This window comes from Nycticebus coucang, chromosome X (genome assembly GCF_027406575.1).
Source record: "Nycticebus coucang isolate mNycCou1 chromosome X, mNycCou1.pri, whole genome shotgun sequence".
NCBI classification, from domain to species: Eukaryota; Metazoa; Chordata; class Mammalia; order Primates; family Lorisidae; genus Nycticebus; species Nycticebus coucang.
The window spans coordinates 917933-933226 of record NC_069804.1 but is presented as its reverse complement, the minus strand read 5'-3'; the positions used below and the strand labels follow the sequence as shown (position 1 = coordinate 933226).

Here is a 15294-nt window from a genome sequence, read left to right as displayed (position 1 = left end):
CCACAAGGAGGTGTGAAATCAGCCTTAGGACTGCTCAGGGGGCCACATGGGAGATCAACAGACTGGGAGGTTTAAACCGTATACATCCTGGAGGCTGGAAATCTGAGATCAAGGTGTCCCAGGCTGGTCCCTCCTGAGGCCTCTTTCCTTGGCATGCAGACGCCGTCTTCTCCCAGTGTCCTCACAAAGTTGTCCCTCTGTGCCCGTCTGTGTCCCCATCTCTTCTTATGAGGACATCAGTTCTGGGGGGTCAGGACCCACCCTGGTGACTTCATATTACCTTAATCACCTCTGCAAAGACCCATCTCCAAACACAGCCACAGTCTGAGATCCTGGGGGTCAAGGCTTCATTGTGGGAATTTGGGAGGGGCACAGTTCAGCACGTGGCAGCTGTCAGATGTCCCAGCTTCACCGACATGACTACAGACTAAGGTGAGAGGACCATATGCTATAATCTGGCCTGTCTTTCCCTGTGTCCTCACAGGGTCATCTCTCTGTGTGTGTCTGTGTCCTAATCTCTCCTTATAAGGACACTAATGCTGTAGGATCAGGGCTCATCCTAGTGACACCATTGTACCCTACTCCCCTCTTTAAAGACCCGTCTACAAATGTAGCCACCTCTGAGGTCCTGGGGAATTAGACCTTCCATATATAGATTTGGGGAGAGTGGTAAAATTCAGCCGTAACATCCACAAAGCTGAAGTAACCACCTCTTAGTTATGACTTATAATTGAATATTTATAAGTCATTACCGAGCAGATGGCATGGCTCTGTGCCTATAACCCCATTCTCCCGGAGGCGGGGGCTTCATGTAGACCCCAGAGGCACCTCCCTGGGGCATGTGGGGGAGGACACAGGCCTCGAGGTCCACTCCACTGTGCTAACCAGGTGCTGCTGCCCACAGGGAACATCACAATCAGCCTGGTCCCTGCCAGGGGGTCTGCACCACACAGAGGCTCCTGGGGGCTCCAGTCCGCCCGACTGTACTCTCCTTGTGTCTAACAGAGTGAAGAAGCTGCTCATTCCCAGCATTCCAGACCCGAAGGCCTCCTTCCCTGGACTCTTTGAGCAGCATCAAGGAAACTTTCAGGTAACCACCCTGCCCTGTGCATCCCCCACTAAACAGATACACCGGGCTGGCCCTCAAATCCCCCAAAGGAAGCATTTTGAGAAATAGACTTTACCCCACTGCTTCTTTTGATCTCGGGGGCCTCCTGTTTTATGTGAAAGGAGAAGCTTTGCTGTTTTGTCTTTGGGTCAGAGAGAGAAGCCACAAGGGTCTCAACACATTGGGAGGAAGCTTTGCCTTAAGTCCGCCCGGGAGCTTGGAACCCTCCTTGCCCCCACCCCAAGGGTGTTGCCAGCTTATCCCCGCCCATCTCATCAGGAATTTGTGTTCTTAACCCGCTGTCTCTGCAGGGCTGAGACAAACCATCTGCTTCAGTCTCAGAGCATGGATGGCTGTTCTTTCCTTCACGTAGTGGAAAGTATACAGAGTCCTCAGTGTGTGCTGGGGTTGGAGGTGGGGGTCCCAGAGAGGAGGGGGCATGAGCCCACCGTCAGGAACCCACCAGGTGTAGACTTTACAGTGCAATGAGATTTAAGCTGTGTGACTTTCCTACCCCAAGACAGAACCACTAACTGGGGGGCTTAAACCACAAGAATCCACCCTCCCGCAGCCGTGGAGCCCAGGGGTCTGAGGTGCAGGTGTCTCAGGGCCGCTCCCTCCACAGGCCCCAGGGGAGGCCCCTTCCTGCCTCTCCCAGCTCCAGGGGGCACCAGGTGTCCCTGGGCTTGTGGCCACATCACTCCAGTCTCTGCCTCCATCTCCACGTGGCTTCTCCTCTGTGTTGGTGTCTCCTCTGCTGTCTCTCAGGAGGGTACCTGCCCTTGGGTTTAAGGTCCTCCCTAATCCAGGAAGATCTTACTTTAGGATGCCTAATTTAATTACATCTAGAAAAAAACCCTTCTCAAGGGTGTCCAGGGAGAAAGACAAAAAACCTTGTTTCCTACCCTCTTAGATTCTGTGATGGGGGCCTGCAAATTAAATTGAGAAAAGATAGATTAACAGGAGAAAAGATTCACATGTAGTTTATATTCACATCGGGGCCCTCACATAAAAGAAGTGAAATCTCAAACAGATGTTTAGGCCCACAAGTTCACATATCATTTTATCAAAGGGTGGTATTTGGCCCCAGGAATGGGTGAAGTTTGGGGAAGGTGACAGGGGAAAATATAAGGGAAATAGGGCCCTTTATTATGGTTCGTTATGCAGACTCAAAACCTCTCCGGTGGTAAGAGTTGTGTCCAGTGTGTAAGGGAGAAGATAACAGCCTTCCTAGTGCAAATTTCCTTTTCAAAAGAAATTCATGTGCTGCACTCAGGCAGAAGCAGGGAGGTCAGAGGCCTCTTTCTGCTCAAAATTATCCTGATTTCAAGATGGAATAGCTGAGGCTGCCCATTGTCCCTCTTCAAGGGAGAGGGGGGGAGTTTTCAGGAAAAGCTGAAGTTTTAAATACTTGGGGCAAGGAGAAGGTGAGCAGGGAGGAAGGGAAGGGAGGGACGCTTGCCCCTGGTAGGGAGCCCTGCGGAGCCTCCTGAGTGGCATCAGAAGGTCACCTAGATGTTTACTAACATGCAGACTCTGAAAGTTTCTACTCTGCCCCATGGAGTCAGAATCTGCCTTTAAGCAAGATTGTAGGTTCTTTCTGTCCACAGGATGGTTCCAGAAGCATACTATTTCTCCTCCTAAAACTTTTAAACTGCCACAGGGAATCAGTAGCAGAGGGGGGAAAACTCACTCCCATGTCAGAGGAATGAGGGGTGTGAGTCCAATCTTATTTGGGGGCTCAGGAGAAATCTTTGGTAAACAGCCTCTCTGTAAGAGCGTCATGCCCCAAATAGGAGCTTCATGTGGGTTTAGAGATTCCATATGTGAGGGTTCCTCTGACACGTTGGGAGGGGCATTCTCCGCCACCATCGGGAGGCTGCCTGGCTGTCAGAAAAGTTCTCTGGGGGATCTGAGATGGGTTCACTGGGCTATGTCTCCACTGGGTTTGAGCAGGAATGTTTTGTCCCAGCAGGAGTGGATCAAAGACACCCAGGACGTGGCCCAGCTAAATAAGATGGGGAGTGGCGGGGAACAGGACTGTGGCCCTGAGGATGCCCTGGTGGTCCAGGTGGCCAATGTACCCAAGACGATGGGTCCTGTGTGCCTGAAGATGGGGGATGAGGAGTCCTCTAGGGGTTCTCTCCAGTTCCCTCACCAGCTGCCCAAAGGTGGCAATGTGGTCTCCCTTGGGGGATTCACATTCGTGACAAGTGACAACTCCTATGTGATGTTATGAGGGCGGCACAGCCTCCAAGACCAACGTCAGGATTTTCGTTGCTGTTCAAGGACTGAGGGGAATATCCTGGGGCCCCAGGCCACCAGGAAGGGCACACTTGGACCAGTGACACTGGGGTCTGGGGTCCTCAGTGACTGAAGAACCCCCCCCCTCAGGCCAACTTCCACACCATACCATCCCTATTCCAGGGCTTGGTGGTCAATTTGGGCAGGTGGGACGTGATTGTTTGAGGACATATTTGCTGTCACCTTTCATGTACATTCTAAGGCAGCATTGTGTGAAGTGAAGCAAACTGTTAAGGTCCCCAGCCTCCCTCTTGGCCAGGGATACCCCACAAATACCCTAATACTAAGTTGCTGTCATGGGAGGGGAGGTCAGACCTGCCTTGTCATATCCCCTTGGAAATGTCCTCTGTGACTCACCAACAGGCGAAGACCATGAAAAATGCAAGACACAGCTCCCTTTACCTAATGGGTCACTTGTGTCTGGGTATGTGTCTGGTGACTTGTTATCAATTAGCAGACTTTCTTAACACTGATCTGTAGACAAAGCCACATTTCTGTTTTTCTTTCTTTCTTTCTTTTTTTTTTTTTGAGACAGCGTTTCACTTTGTCACCCTTGGTAGAGTGTCGTGGCATCACAGCTCACAGCAACCTCAAACTCCTGGGCTTAAGTGATTCTATTGCCTCAGCCTCCCAAGTAGCTGGGACTGAATGTGCCAACCACAACACCCAGCTATTTTTTGTTGCAGTTGTCATTGTTGTTTAGCAGGCCCGGACTGGGTTCAAACCTGACAGCCTCGGTTTATGTGGCTGGTGCCATAACCACTGTGTTATGGGCGCCGAACCAAAGCCTCATTTCTTTAACCAATGACACAGATTGAGCATCTTCAAACCCACCTATATAACCTGGAATTCTCCACTTTGAGATGTCCCAATTTTTTTGGACCAAACCAATGTTCACCTTCCATGTACTGATTTATGACTTTTCCTATAATTTCTGTCTCCCTGAAATGTACAAAACCGCCCTGTGACCCAGCCATGGCAAGACCACATGCTCACAGCTTCTTGGATGTATCTCTGCTGGGCCACAGTCCTCCTCAAATCTGGCTCAGAATATACCTCTTTAAATTATTTTATGGAGTTTGGGTTGTTTTCCATTGACAGTGGCCAGGATGCTCTGAAGATGTCTTCCCTTATGTCACCCCACCGAGCTCACCCTTGTCATGATTTCCACCCATGAGTCGTCGTCAGATCTTTTGTTACAGAGCTCATGGATTCCGCAAGCTCAGAGTGGTGCTGCTGGGAGGGGAAAGAGGTCTTTCCCTCCTTCTCTCCCTCCCTTTTCCCCTCCTTTCTTCCTTCCATCCTCTTTCCTTTCTCCTTTCATCTTTCCATCCCTCATTTCCTCTTTCTCCTCTTCCTTCATTCCTTACTTCTTTTCCTTTTCCCTCTCTCCCTCTGTCTTTCCTTTCTTCCTTTCCTTCCTGCTTTCCTTTCTTCCTTCCTTCCTCCCTCCCTCCCTCCCTTTCTTCTTTACCCTCCCTCCTTCCCTCCTGCCTTCCCCATTCCTTCCTCTTTCTCTTCCTCCCTCTCTTTCTGCCTACCTTTCTCTCTCTGTCTTGGTCTGTCTTTCTCTCTTACTTTCTTTCTTTCTCTCCCCTTCCTTCCTTCTCTCTCCTTCCTTCCTTTCTTCCTCTTTCCCTCCCTCCTTACTTCCTGCCTTCCCTATTCCTTCCTGTCTGTCTTCCTCTCTCTCTTCCTCTCTCCATCTTTCTCTCTCTCTCTTTCTTTCTTTCTTTCCTTCTCCTTCCTTCCTTTTGTCTCTCTCTCTCCCCCTCCCTCCCCCCTTGCTTCCTTCCTTCCTTCCTTCTTTCTTCCTTCCTTCCTTCCTTCCTTCCTTCCTCCCTCCCTCCCTCTCTCTGTTTCTTCCTTCCTTCCTTCCTTCCTTCCTTCCTTTCTTTTTCTTTCTCTTTCTTTCTTTCTTTCTTTCCTTCTTTCTTTCCTTCCTTCCTTCCTTCCTTCCTTCCTTCCTTCCTTCCTTCCTTCCTTCCTTCCTTCCTTCCTTCCTTCCTTCCTTCCTTCCTTCCTTCCTTCCTAGCCCAGACAACCTTTCCACAAACTTACAAGAGAAAGAAACCCTTTCATTATTAAAGAACCACATACAGGGAGGCACCTCCCAGGAAATCCACTTAAAACACGACTCCCTTTTCTGTAGCTAAGGGGAGACAACTTGTTCCAACCTCGTCCTCAAGACAAAACCATGAACAGTCTCCTATCTTTTGGGGCGGGGGGTGTTTTTAGGTTTTCCACTGTGGAACCACATGTTGCCTTAGGATAGTTCCATCTTTTCCCCATTAACTGAGAGGTAGGGCTTTAAAATACTGATCATACACCAGCTCTTGTTCTAAAAGGGGATAGACCCTCCTGCTTTGCAAGAATTTCAGCATTTTCTTTGGGAGATCCAGTTCTTTTTTTCTTCCTAAATACTTATTTACAGCATTATTTTGTGTCTGAGGGACATTTGAATTTTAGCCTCTCTGTGTGGTTACCTGCAGCTTCCCCCACCCCCATCCTGTGTGTTTTATTTCCTTGTCATAAAAATAAAGAGAAGGGGAATATTTCCTGTGAAAACTATCTTGAGAATTAAGTAGGTTATTAATGCCCAGGAGATAGTGGAGGGTGTTATGTGATAGTTTTCCTCTCTCCCCCAGGGCTCGAAGCACACAATGATGATGTTTCTGGCTTGTTGAGATCTTGGTTCTTTGAGTAGGACTGGGTTTAAATACTGTCTCCGCAGGTGCAATAACTCAGCTTTGCACGGCCACATCTGCAGTCTGTGTGTGGGTGACTTGTTGTCGTTGTTGTTCGGGAAATAGAGTTAAAAGCAAAACCATTTTCCAACCCAGAAAACCCTCTACAAATGTCGAAATGAAAGAAAAACCCTTTTGTTCTTGAAGAAGCATGAAACGGGACTTGGGTGTGCCTCCCAGGCAATCCACTAAAAATCTTGGGAGGACAAGAAGAAATCACACCTTTTTATGGAGCTAAGTGGAGACAACTGGTCCCAGGCACCTTGTGGAGATAAAAAGGCTAATTTTCTGGTATGTTTAGGATTTAGGCTTTGCAGTGTGGGGCCATTTGTCGGTTTAACTTGTGGAAAACAGAGACAGGAGGCTTTTTATTCCATGATACACGCATTTCTGAGCTTGTTCCCTGGAACTCTGGAAACATTTCTGGGCTGTGAGACTTGCCAGAAGCATGCTTGGCAGTTGCCTTTATACTGGTATGAGCATGTGTGTGTGTGTGTGTGTGTGTTCAGGTGTATGCGTGAGTGCATGTGTGTGCATATATATGCATGTGTGTGCAGATGTATGTGTGTGTGCAGATGTGTGCATGTGTGTGCATATATGTGCATGTGTGTGCAGGTGTATGTGTGCATATATGTGCAGGTGTGTGCATATATGTGCATGTGTGTGCAGGTGTATGCACGTGTGTACAGGTTTGCACAGGGGTGGGCATGTGTGTGCATGTGGGCACAAACCTTCCAGTGATAGCTGAGCCACCTATTCACATCCTAGTGAAGCTATTTAGTGAGGCAACAATGACCTTGAACATCTGTGCACACCGGGGGTTGGGAAGGGGCTCCTGTCTGAGTTTGCCCACAAACATCCCTGCCCAAGATGACCCCAGGGACCTACAGGAAGACGACAATCAGTGACCACTAGCAAAGGGCAGTTCAGCCCTGAGGCATAAAGAGGCCAATGAGACTTGCAGCCAATTTCAAACATTTCTTTTTTTTTTTTTTTTTGCAGTTTTTGGCTGGGGCTGGGTTCGAACCCACCACCTCGGGCATATGGGGCTGGCACCCTACCCCTTGAGCCACAGGCAGCACCCAAATTTCAAACATTTCCACCTCACTCACCTTTTCTCCTCCCTGAGAGGGATCCACTTCCAAGTCTCTTTGGAAGTGCTCCACACGTTCCCTATGTCCTTAAATAAAAATTCCAGGGTCCAGGGAACTCAGGGCCCTGCATGCACACTTTCCTGCTTGCCCTCTCATTTACCAGGAATGTGAATTTTCACATTGGTGAGGACTTCAGAGGGGATTCCAACTGGGGCAGAAATGGGAGGGAAGCTTCTGCTCCCTCTTACAGGAGCATCTTGGAGAGCCAAGTCCAAGATACAAGCTGAATTTATTAAGCATATCACCCTGATTCCCTTCAAAGGGATAACTTCCCCAGGTGCTGTGTTTGGGGACATCAGAAGGTCAGTATTCAGTGTGCGCAAATTCAGGACGGAGTGTGGAAGTGCAAACCTCCCAATGGTAGCTAAGCGGCATGCTGGTATCTTGGCAAATCTGTGTAATGGGGGAAACAACGGCCTGGAGCCAGCTGGTGTGGGATTCAGGTGCATTTAACAAGGTGGTCAGAGTTAGTGCACGTGGGTTTGTATTTTTTTATTTTCACATATTACATGTGTTCATTAGGCTTTCACAAAATCAAAAAGGCTCAAAATTTAACAACAATAACAGTGATTAAGATAGAGACCAGAAACAAAAACCTCGCAAAGAATGAACAAAGACAAATACATTCAGAAAAGAAATCAGACGATTGCTGCAATGAAATATTAAGCAATCATAATAATAGTAATGCAAAGAAAGTAACATTCACATTGTTAAATAAGAGTATGTCTATTATAGAATGCTTTGACGCTGAGGTTCAGTATGGAGTCATCAATTAACTTCTTATTTCCCCCCCAAAGTATCAAAGAATAAACAACTAATATTTATAAATAAAAATAAAAGATAATTTCAAAAAACAGATCATGCCAAATCTTATGGACAATAGAAAAAGAAGAAATACTTCAAAATCATTCTACTTCATCCGAATACACCTGATATTAAAATTGGAAAAAATATATTACTATAAAGGGGAAATTACAAATATAATTCACTTATAAATGAGGATGCAGGGCGGCGCCTGTGGCTCAGTCGGTAAGGCGCCAGCCCCGCATACCGAGGGTGGCGGGTTCAAACCCGGCCCCGGCTGAACTGCAAACCAAAAAATAGCCGGGCGTTGTGGCAGGTGCCTGTAGTCCCAGCTACTCGGGAGGCTGAGGCAAGAGAATCACTTCAGCCAGGAGTTGGAGGTTGCTGTGAGCTGTGTGATGCCACGGCACTCTACCGAGGGCGATAAAGTGAGACTCTGTCTCTACAAAAAAAAAAAAAAAAAAAAAAAATGAGGATGCAGTATCCCATATCCTAAACAACATATTAACAAGTTGAAGTAAAAATTAATGTTTAAGTAATGAACTTTATTCAACATCGTATCCAATTTATGTGAGTGCACATGGGTTTTATCCACTGTCACACCATCATCGCCAAGCTCCGCTGGGCGCAAGTGGTGAGATCCCCACATTCATGAAGCTTGTTCTCTTAGAGGTAATGGCCTTTAAGCAAATAATTATGAAATGTGCAATTCTGGGGAAGGGGTGCAGTTGGTGGGGTCCATGTAGGGCTGCAGGGCCCAACCCCTGGACTAGGAACTGGTACCCCTCTGCATCCCGTTAGGAACCGAGCCACACAGCAAGAAGGGAGTGGTGAGTGAGCGAGTGAAACTTCTTCTGTGTTTGCAGCCACTCCCCATTGCCCCTGTCACTGCCTGTGCTCTGCCTGCTGTCCCATCACTGGCAACCTTAGATTCTCACAGGACCCTGAGCCGTCCTGCACACTGGGCCAGGGAGGGAGCTACATTGCAGCTCCACGTGGGAATCTAACACCTGATGATCTGAGGTGTTATGCAAATTATCCCGAAATGATCCACCCCCTTCCCCCAATCTGTGCAAAAATTGTCTTCCATGAAACCGGACCCTGGTTCCAAAAAGGTTGGGGGTTCCTGGGACAGAGGGCTAGCTTGGCTTCTGGGTCAGGGAGGCGCGGCAAAGGAAGGCCGTGGGAGATGAATGCTGAGGGGCGATGAGGTTTGCGGGTGCCACCACTGAGGGACAGCTCTTGGGATCCCTCTGCCACTGTCCAAATGCTGCTGACGATGGGTGTGCACAGCTCGTGTGCAGACACACATACACACACACACAGGTACATGAGCACACTCACCCTCTTGCAGAAATGCATGGCTGTGTGCTCAGCAGCTGGCCCCTCATCAGCGTCCCTCCCAGCAGCCGCAGGAAGATGCCGGCTGCCGGTGTCCACACTGCAGCCACTGGACACTCCTGATTGAGAGGCAAAGTTGACCCCATCTTGATGGAGAAGGGGTCCAGAAAGAACACCCACTGGGGGCTGGATCCTAACTTGTTTCAGTGCTGGCTTCTAGATAGGGCTTGGAAATCTTTCCCCGTCTAGCCCCAGTACCTGCTCTGTGGACAAATGCCCACCCCCAGGGGACCCTGCCTTTAGATGGGCTCCAGTTTGGGAGGACATGGAGTCCTTCCATCCTAGGAACAGAGTTACCGTGGGGTACTGTGCACAGGTTCTGTTTGGCCCAGGGTTTCTCAATCATTTTTGTCTCAGGGCACACTGGACCCTATAGTTAAACTTCCGTGACACACTTAAATTATGTTGGTAAAAAAGAAAGAAAAGAGTAAAAAAATAATAGAACATGCTTACTATGCTTTGAACTTCTTTTGAAAATAATCTTTTTTTTTAAGAAGAGTCTTACTTTTGTTGCCCTTGGTAGAGTGCTGTAGCATCACAGCTCACAGCAACCTCAAACTCTTGGGCTCGAGAGATCCTCCTGCCTCAGCCTCCTGAGTAGCTAGGTCTAGAGCCACCTGCCACAATGCCTGGCTAGTTTTTCTATTTTTAGTAGAGACGGGGTTGCACTCTAGCTCAGGCTGGTTTCAAATTCCTGAGCTCAAGGGACCCGCCTGCCCCAGCCTCCCAGAGTGCTGGAATTAAACATGTGAGCCACCAGGCTCAGCTGAAAATAATTTAATTGATCATCTTTAAAATTTTCCCCGGCTCACCAAAGGTCCTCTTACCGCACACCAGTTTGCCAGAGCACACTGCCCTAGAGCTTTAATCTCTCTGAGGCACCAGGTCCTTCTCTGTGGGGGTCCTGGCTTTGTAAAATCCCACCCATCTCCCCAGAGGCAGGCTCTGCAGCCAGGGGGACTCAGAGATTTGCAGTCCCTCAGCAAATTCCTCTGTGATAGTTGAATGAATGCTAAGGACTAGCTCAGAGACTGGCTGGCTTTTTTGGGTGGGTATCTGTCCCTGGGGCTCCCTTCAATATATCACTGAGACCTCCACTTCTAGAGGACCCATTTCAATACCCAGAACTTACAACCCCCAGGCTCTCGCGCCTGCGCACTGTCTAGGGAGGGCTTCCTCCGCAGCATCTATCTTTCTGAAGAGCAACTTTGAAAAGTCAGGAAAAGGGGGCGGCGCCTGTGGCTTAGTGGGTAGGGCGCCGGCCCCATATACTGAGGGTGGCGGGTTCAAACCCGGCCCCAGCCAAATTGCAACAAAAAAAATTGCCGGGCGTTGTGGCAGGTGCCTGTAGTCCCAGCTACTCGGGATGCTGAGACAAGAGAATCGCCTAAGCCCAGGAGTTGGAGGTTGCTGTGAGCTGTGTGACACCATAGCTCTCTACCAAGGGCAATAAAGTGAGACTGCTGGAATACAAGACCTGCAAACACATTTTTCTCTGCTCCAGATTCAAGAAATTTTATCAGTTGAATTGCCCGAGGGAAAAGAAATTCGGGTACAAAAGCTAAGAACTTTGCAGAAAGGCCCATTGGAGTCTACAGGGCAAATATGGGCATATAGGAACAAAGAGCTGGTGATAAAAGTCAGTTTGTCGTAAAGACATTCATGGGGGATTCTTTTGTAGTTTTCTGGTTTGGGATCTGAATAATTTGCTTTCATCATCTGTGTTGTCTCAATTACATTTTTTCCCCCTTCATTTTCCTCGTATAGATAATTGCCTCAGGTTCGAAGCAAAACAATAACAATCCACATTGGATGATTCTGTGGCTTTGGAATTCCAAGAGGGTTGTATTTATTGGCAGTCTGTGTCCCCCTCAAAGATATGTTGAAACCCTCTCCACCAAGGAGATGGTGTAGGTGGTGGGGCTGCTGGGAGAAGATCCTGAGGGTGGAGCTTCATGGATGGAATCAGCGTCCTTATACGAGGGACCCCAGAGAGCTCTCTTGTCCCTTCCACCTTGTGAGGACACAGCGAGAAGTCACCAGGTATGAGCCAGAAGTGAGTCCTCACCAGACACAGCATCTGCCATGCCAAGATCTTGAACTTTCAGCTTTCAGGACTATGAGCAATAAATGCCTGTTGTTTATAGGCCTCAGTGTCCTTATAAAAGGGACCTCAGAGAGCTCCCTTGCCCCTTCCACCATGCGAGGACATAGAAGGCCCCATTTATGAACAGGAAGGGAGTCCTCATCAGACACAAGATTAACCATGCCGGGATCTTGGTCTTCAGCCTCCAGACCCATGAGCAATAAATGTCTGTTGTTTTTAGCCTCCTGGTTTGCGATCATTTCTTTTTTTTTTTTTAACTTTTTAATTAAATCATAGCTGCATATGTTAATGCATTTATGGGGTACAATGTGCTGATTTTCTATACAGTTTGGAATGCTCACATCCAACTGGTTAACACAGCCTTCACCTCACTTACTTAATTATTGTGTTAAGACATTTATACTCTACTCCTAATAGATTTGACGTGTACCCTCGCAATAGGCACCATACGTGTGGTCCTACCGATTACCCTCCCTCCCTCCAACCTCCCCTTTTTTTCTCCACATTTCTCTTCCCTCCTTCATCCTGGGCTATAGTTGTGTTTTATCTCTCATATGAAAGTGTGTGATTATATATTGGTTTCATACTGAGGACATTAGATACTTTTTCTTCCATTCTTGAGATACTTTACTAAGAAGAATATGTTCCAGCTCCATCCATGTAAACATAAAAGAGGTAAAGTCTCCATCTTTTTTAAGGCTGCATAATATTCCATGGTGTACATATACCACAATTTATTAATCCATTCATGGGCACTTGGGCTTCTTCCATGACTTGGCAATTATGAATTGGTCTGCAATAAACATTCTGGTGCAAATATCTTTGTTGTAAAGTGATTTTTGGTCTTCTGGATATATACCTAGCAGAGGAATTTTCTTAAGATGGCCCCAGAACACTTGTGTGGAAGGTGCACCTTCCTCTCTGAAGGTAAGATCCCCATCCCGTCTGTCTATGCCCCTTCAGGAAAAGGGGCATCCATCAGTCACAACCGGTAGAGGTGAAGCCACAACTCCCTGGCTCTGTTGGTGGCGGGTCCCCTGTGTGGGACTTACATGTTACCTACGTAATTGTTACAGCTGTCTACCTATCTCCTTCCACAGGGAAGAATTTGAGATGAAACAGAAAGAGACAGAGGCAGAATTCCTGATGCATTGATTAACTTGCTCACTGAGGCAGACAAGTTGTTCTCTCCAGACAAAGCCCTTTGACCTGAATCTTGCCCCTTCCTCCCCATGGCCCTGCTTAAGCCCCACACTTCTCTGAATCTTCTGAAAAATTGATGCATACTCCCTCTCAAGAAGGTGATAAAGGTAAGAAAGTGGCCTTCCTGGTTTATTCCTCATCCTTTCAGAGAAAGCAGAAATGGCCTTCCAAGAAAACAAATGCTGCACTCAATAAGCACTTGGGGGATTAGTCAGAAAAGAGGAGCCTTCTGGGTTTTAAGGAAAATCCCTCCTTTGTTTTTAATTTTTTTATTTTTCCTAAATTGTGATATAATTTCAGGACGCGAAACCACTAAGTGAAAGCGACCCCATTAGGGAGAGGGTTTTAGTGCATTTTCCACATTGTACAGCCACTACCTCTAAATAGCCCCAGAATATTTTGATGTCCTCAAAAGGAGACCTGTCCCTGCTAGGGGTCACTCCCCATCGCTCCAGTCTGTCTCTGTGCATCGGGATATTTCAATGCTAAACAGAATCTCATTGAGTTATCACTTCCTATCCACTAGCACGGCCCTGGCAATAATTAGCAAAGATTAACAAGTGTTGGGGAGGACCCAAGTCTGTCCACTGAAGGGGCACAGTCTCCTGCACCCTTGTAAGGTGAATCAGTCTCATTTGTGCTCCTTGAGGTACGAGGCTCTGAGAAGGAACATTTCCAGTACTTGGGCTAGATGTGAGTTTGGGGGGATATTCTCCCCCAGCTCTCATAAGCAGCTTTGCTGAAAAATGCAGACAGTCACACCTTAAAGGAGAGAGTATGCAGGAGGGGCCTCACCAAGTCGTAGCTGGAGACAGATCATCTGCCTGGGCCCATGGACCGCTGCACTTAATCCCCTACCTCTATTTACACAATAACTTTCAGTTAGTCATCTAGGGAATTGGGCAAACAGAACAGACAACCCAGCCCCTTGTGGTTCGCCTCCATTGTTGTTTATCTCCAAACAGGACATTCTTAGCTTAGAAAGGTGTGTATGTACTTTGCTGTATTAATGCTGATAAGGAATCTTGATGACAGTTTTGTTACCTTTTGTCTTCCTTATTCTTGGATTATTTTTATCTGATGAGTTCGAGTATATAAGAAAGTGAATAAAGACAAGTGATTGTGGTTGTGCCTGAGTGAGCACCAGCCATCCCTTTTAAAATCGTTCATTTTGTCTGTGGTGCTGCCTCTGCATCATCGACTAGAAGCCCGGTGGACAGCAACAGTCCACATAGGGGAAGATCACTCTGCCATGAAAAGGGAGGAAGCCCTGACACCTGTGATCTCATGGCTGGACCTTGAAGAAGTGATGTTCAGTGGAGCAATGCAGATATGAAATTCACATACTATACGATTCCATTCATGGAAAGTATCCACTGCACTTTTTGGTTGTCAGCTGTGAGCCTGGGGTTGGAGACCACTGCACCCTACTATAAATGAGGTAGGTGCAACAGAGATGGTAGATTTTCCTTTCCTAGGGACGTTTACATTTACTGGAGGAGATCAAGGGGTAGTGAAGGATACCGAGGCAGACGGGCTCTGTGCTTCAGAGCAACAGAGAAAAGCTAAGGAGTGGCCTCACCCCAGGCCCTGGCTCTGCAAGGTCATCAGTCAGCAAACGGCCAGCCAGCTCAGGAAGAAGGGTCCTACCCACCAGGAGACCTTCACTCTGTCTCTGAGTGAAAATCGTGGTTCCCTCACACTGCCATGCACAGCTTCCCAAGGGGAGAACATGGAAAGGGACCACAGTGATGTTCAGCAATGAGGTGTGAGGCACTTTTTCCAGGATGAATTCATGAACTTAATTGTCCAATTGTGTATGTATGTGCGTACGTATAGTTTTCTTTGTGCTGTGTGTGTATTTATACATACGCCTATACATACACACACATATACAACTTGAATATATATCGGATGCAATTTAAATTTATATTTAATTTTTGGTTAATGTAAATATATTTAAGTTAAAGATATTCAATTAAATATATTTATTTGTTAAAGATATTCAATTGAATATATTTATTTAATCTAAGTATATTCAATTAAATATATTTATTTATTTTATTATTTTATTTTTTTTCTTTTGCAGTTTTTGGTCAGGGCTGGGTTCGAACCCACCACCTCTGGCATATGGGGCCGGCACCCCACTCCTTTGAGCCACAGGTGCTGCCCTAAATATATTTATTTAAGTTAGACATATTCAATTAAATATATTTATTTAAGTTAGATATAGTCAATTAGATATATTTATTTAAGTTAAACATATTCAATTAAATATATTTATTTATGCTAAATATATTCAGTTAAATATATTTATTTAAGTTAACTCTATTCAATTAAATATATTTATTTAAGTTAGATATAGTCAATTAGATATATTTATTTAAGTTAAACATATTCAATTAAATATATTTATTTATGCTAAATATATTCAGTTAAATATATTTATTTAAGTTAACTCTATTC

The 15294-nt window shown here is 46.6% G+C and overlaps 1 protein-coding gene across 3 annotated transcripts in view; it reads left to right on the top strand.

The window, feature by feature from the left end:
* The window catches only part of CRLF2 (cytokine receptor like factor 2), a 41360-nt gene extending 38006 nt beyond the window's left edge, over positions 1 to 3354 (top strand). For 2 of the 3 annotated variants that reach the window (XM_053580149.1, XM_053580150.1), the window contains 2 exons: positions 1006 to 1090; positions 3081 to 3354. In XM_053580149.1, coding sequence (XP_053436124.1) covers positions 1006 to 1090; positions 3081 to 3347 — 352 coding nt within the window. In that variant the 3' untranslated portion in view covers positions 3348 to 3354. The remainder of the gene's footprint in view (positions 1 to 1005; positions 1091 to 3080) is intronic. The other variant, XM_053580151.1, reaches the window with a different exon arrangement.
* The last annotated feature ends 11940 nt before the right edge of the window (positions 3355 to 15294 follow it).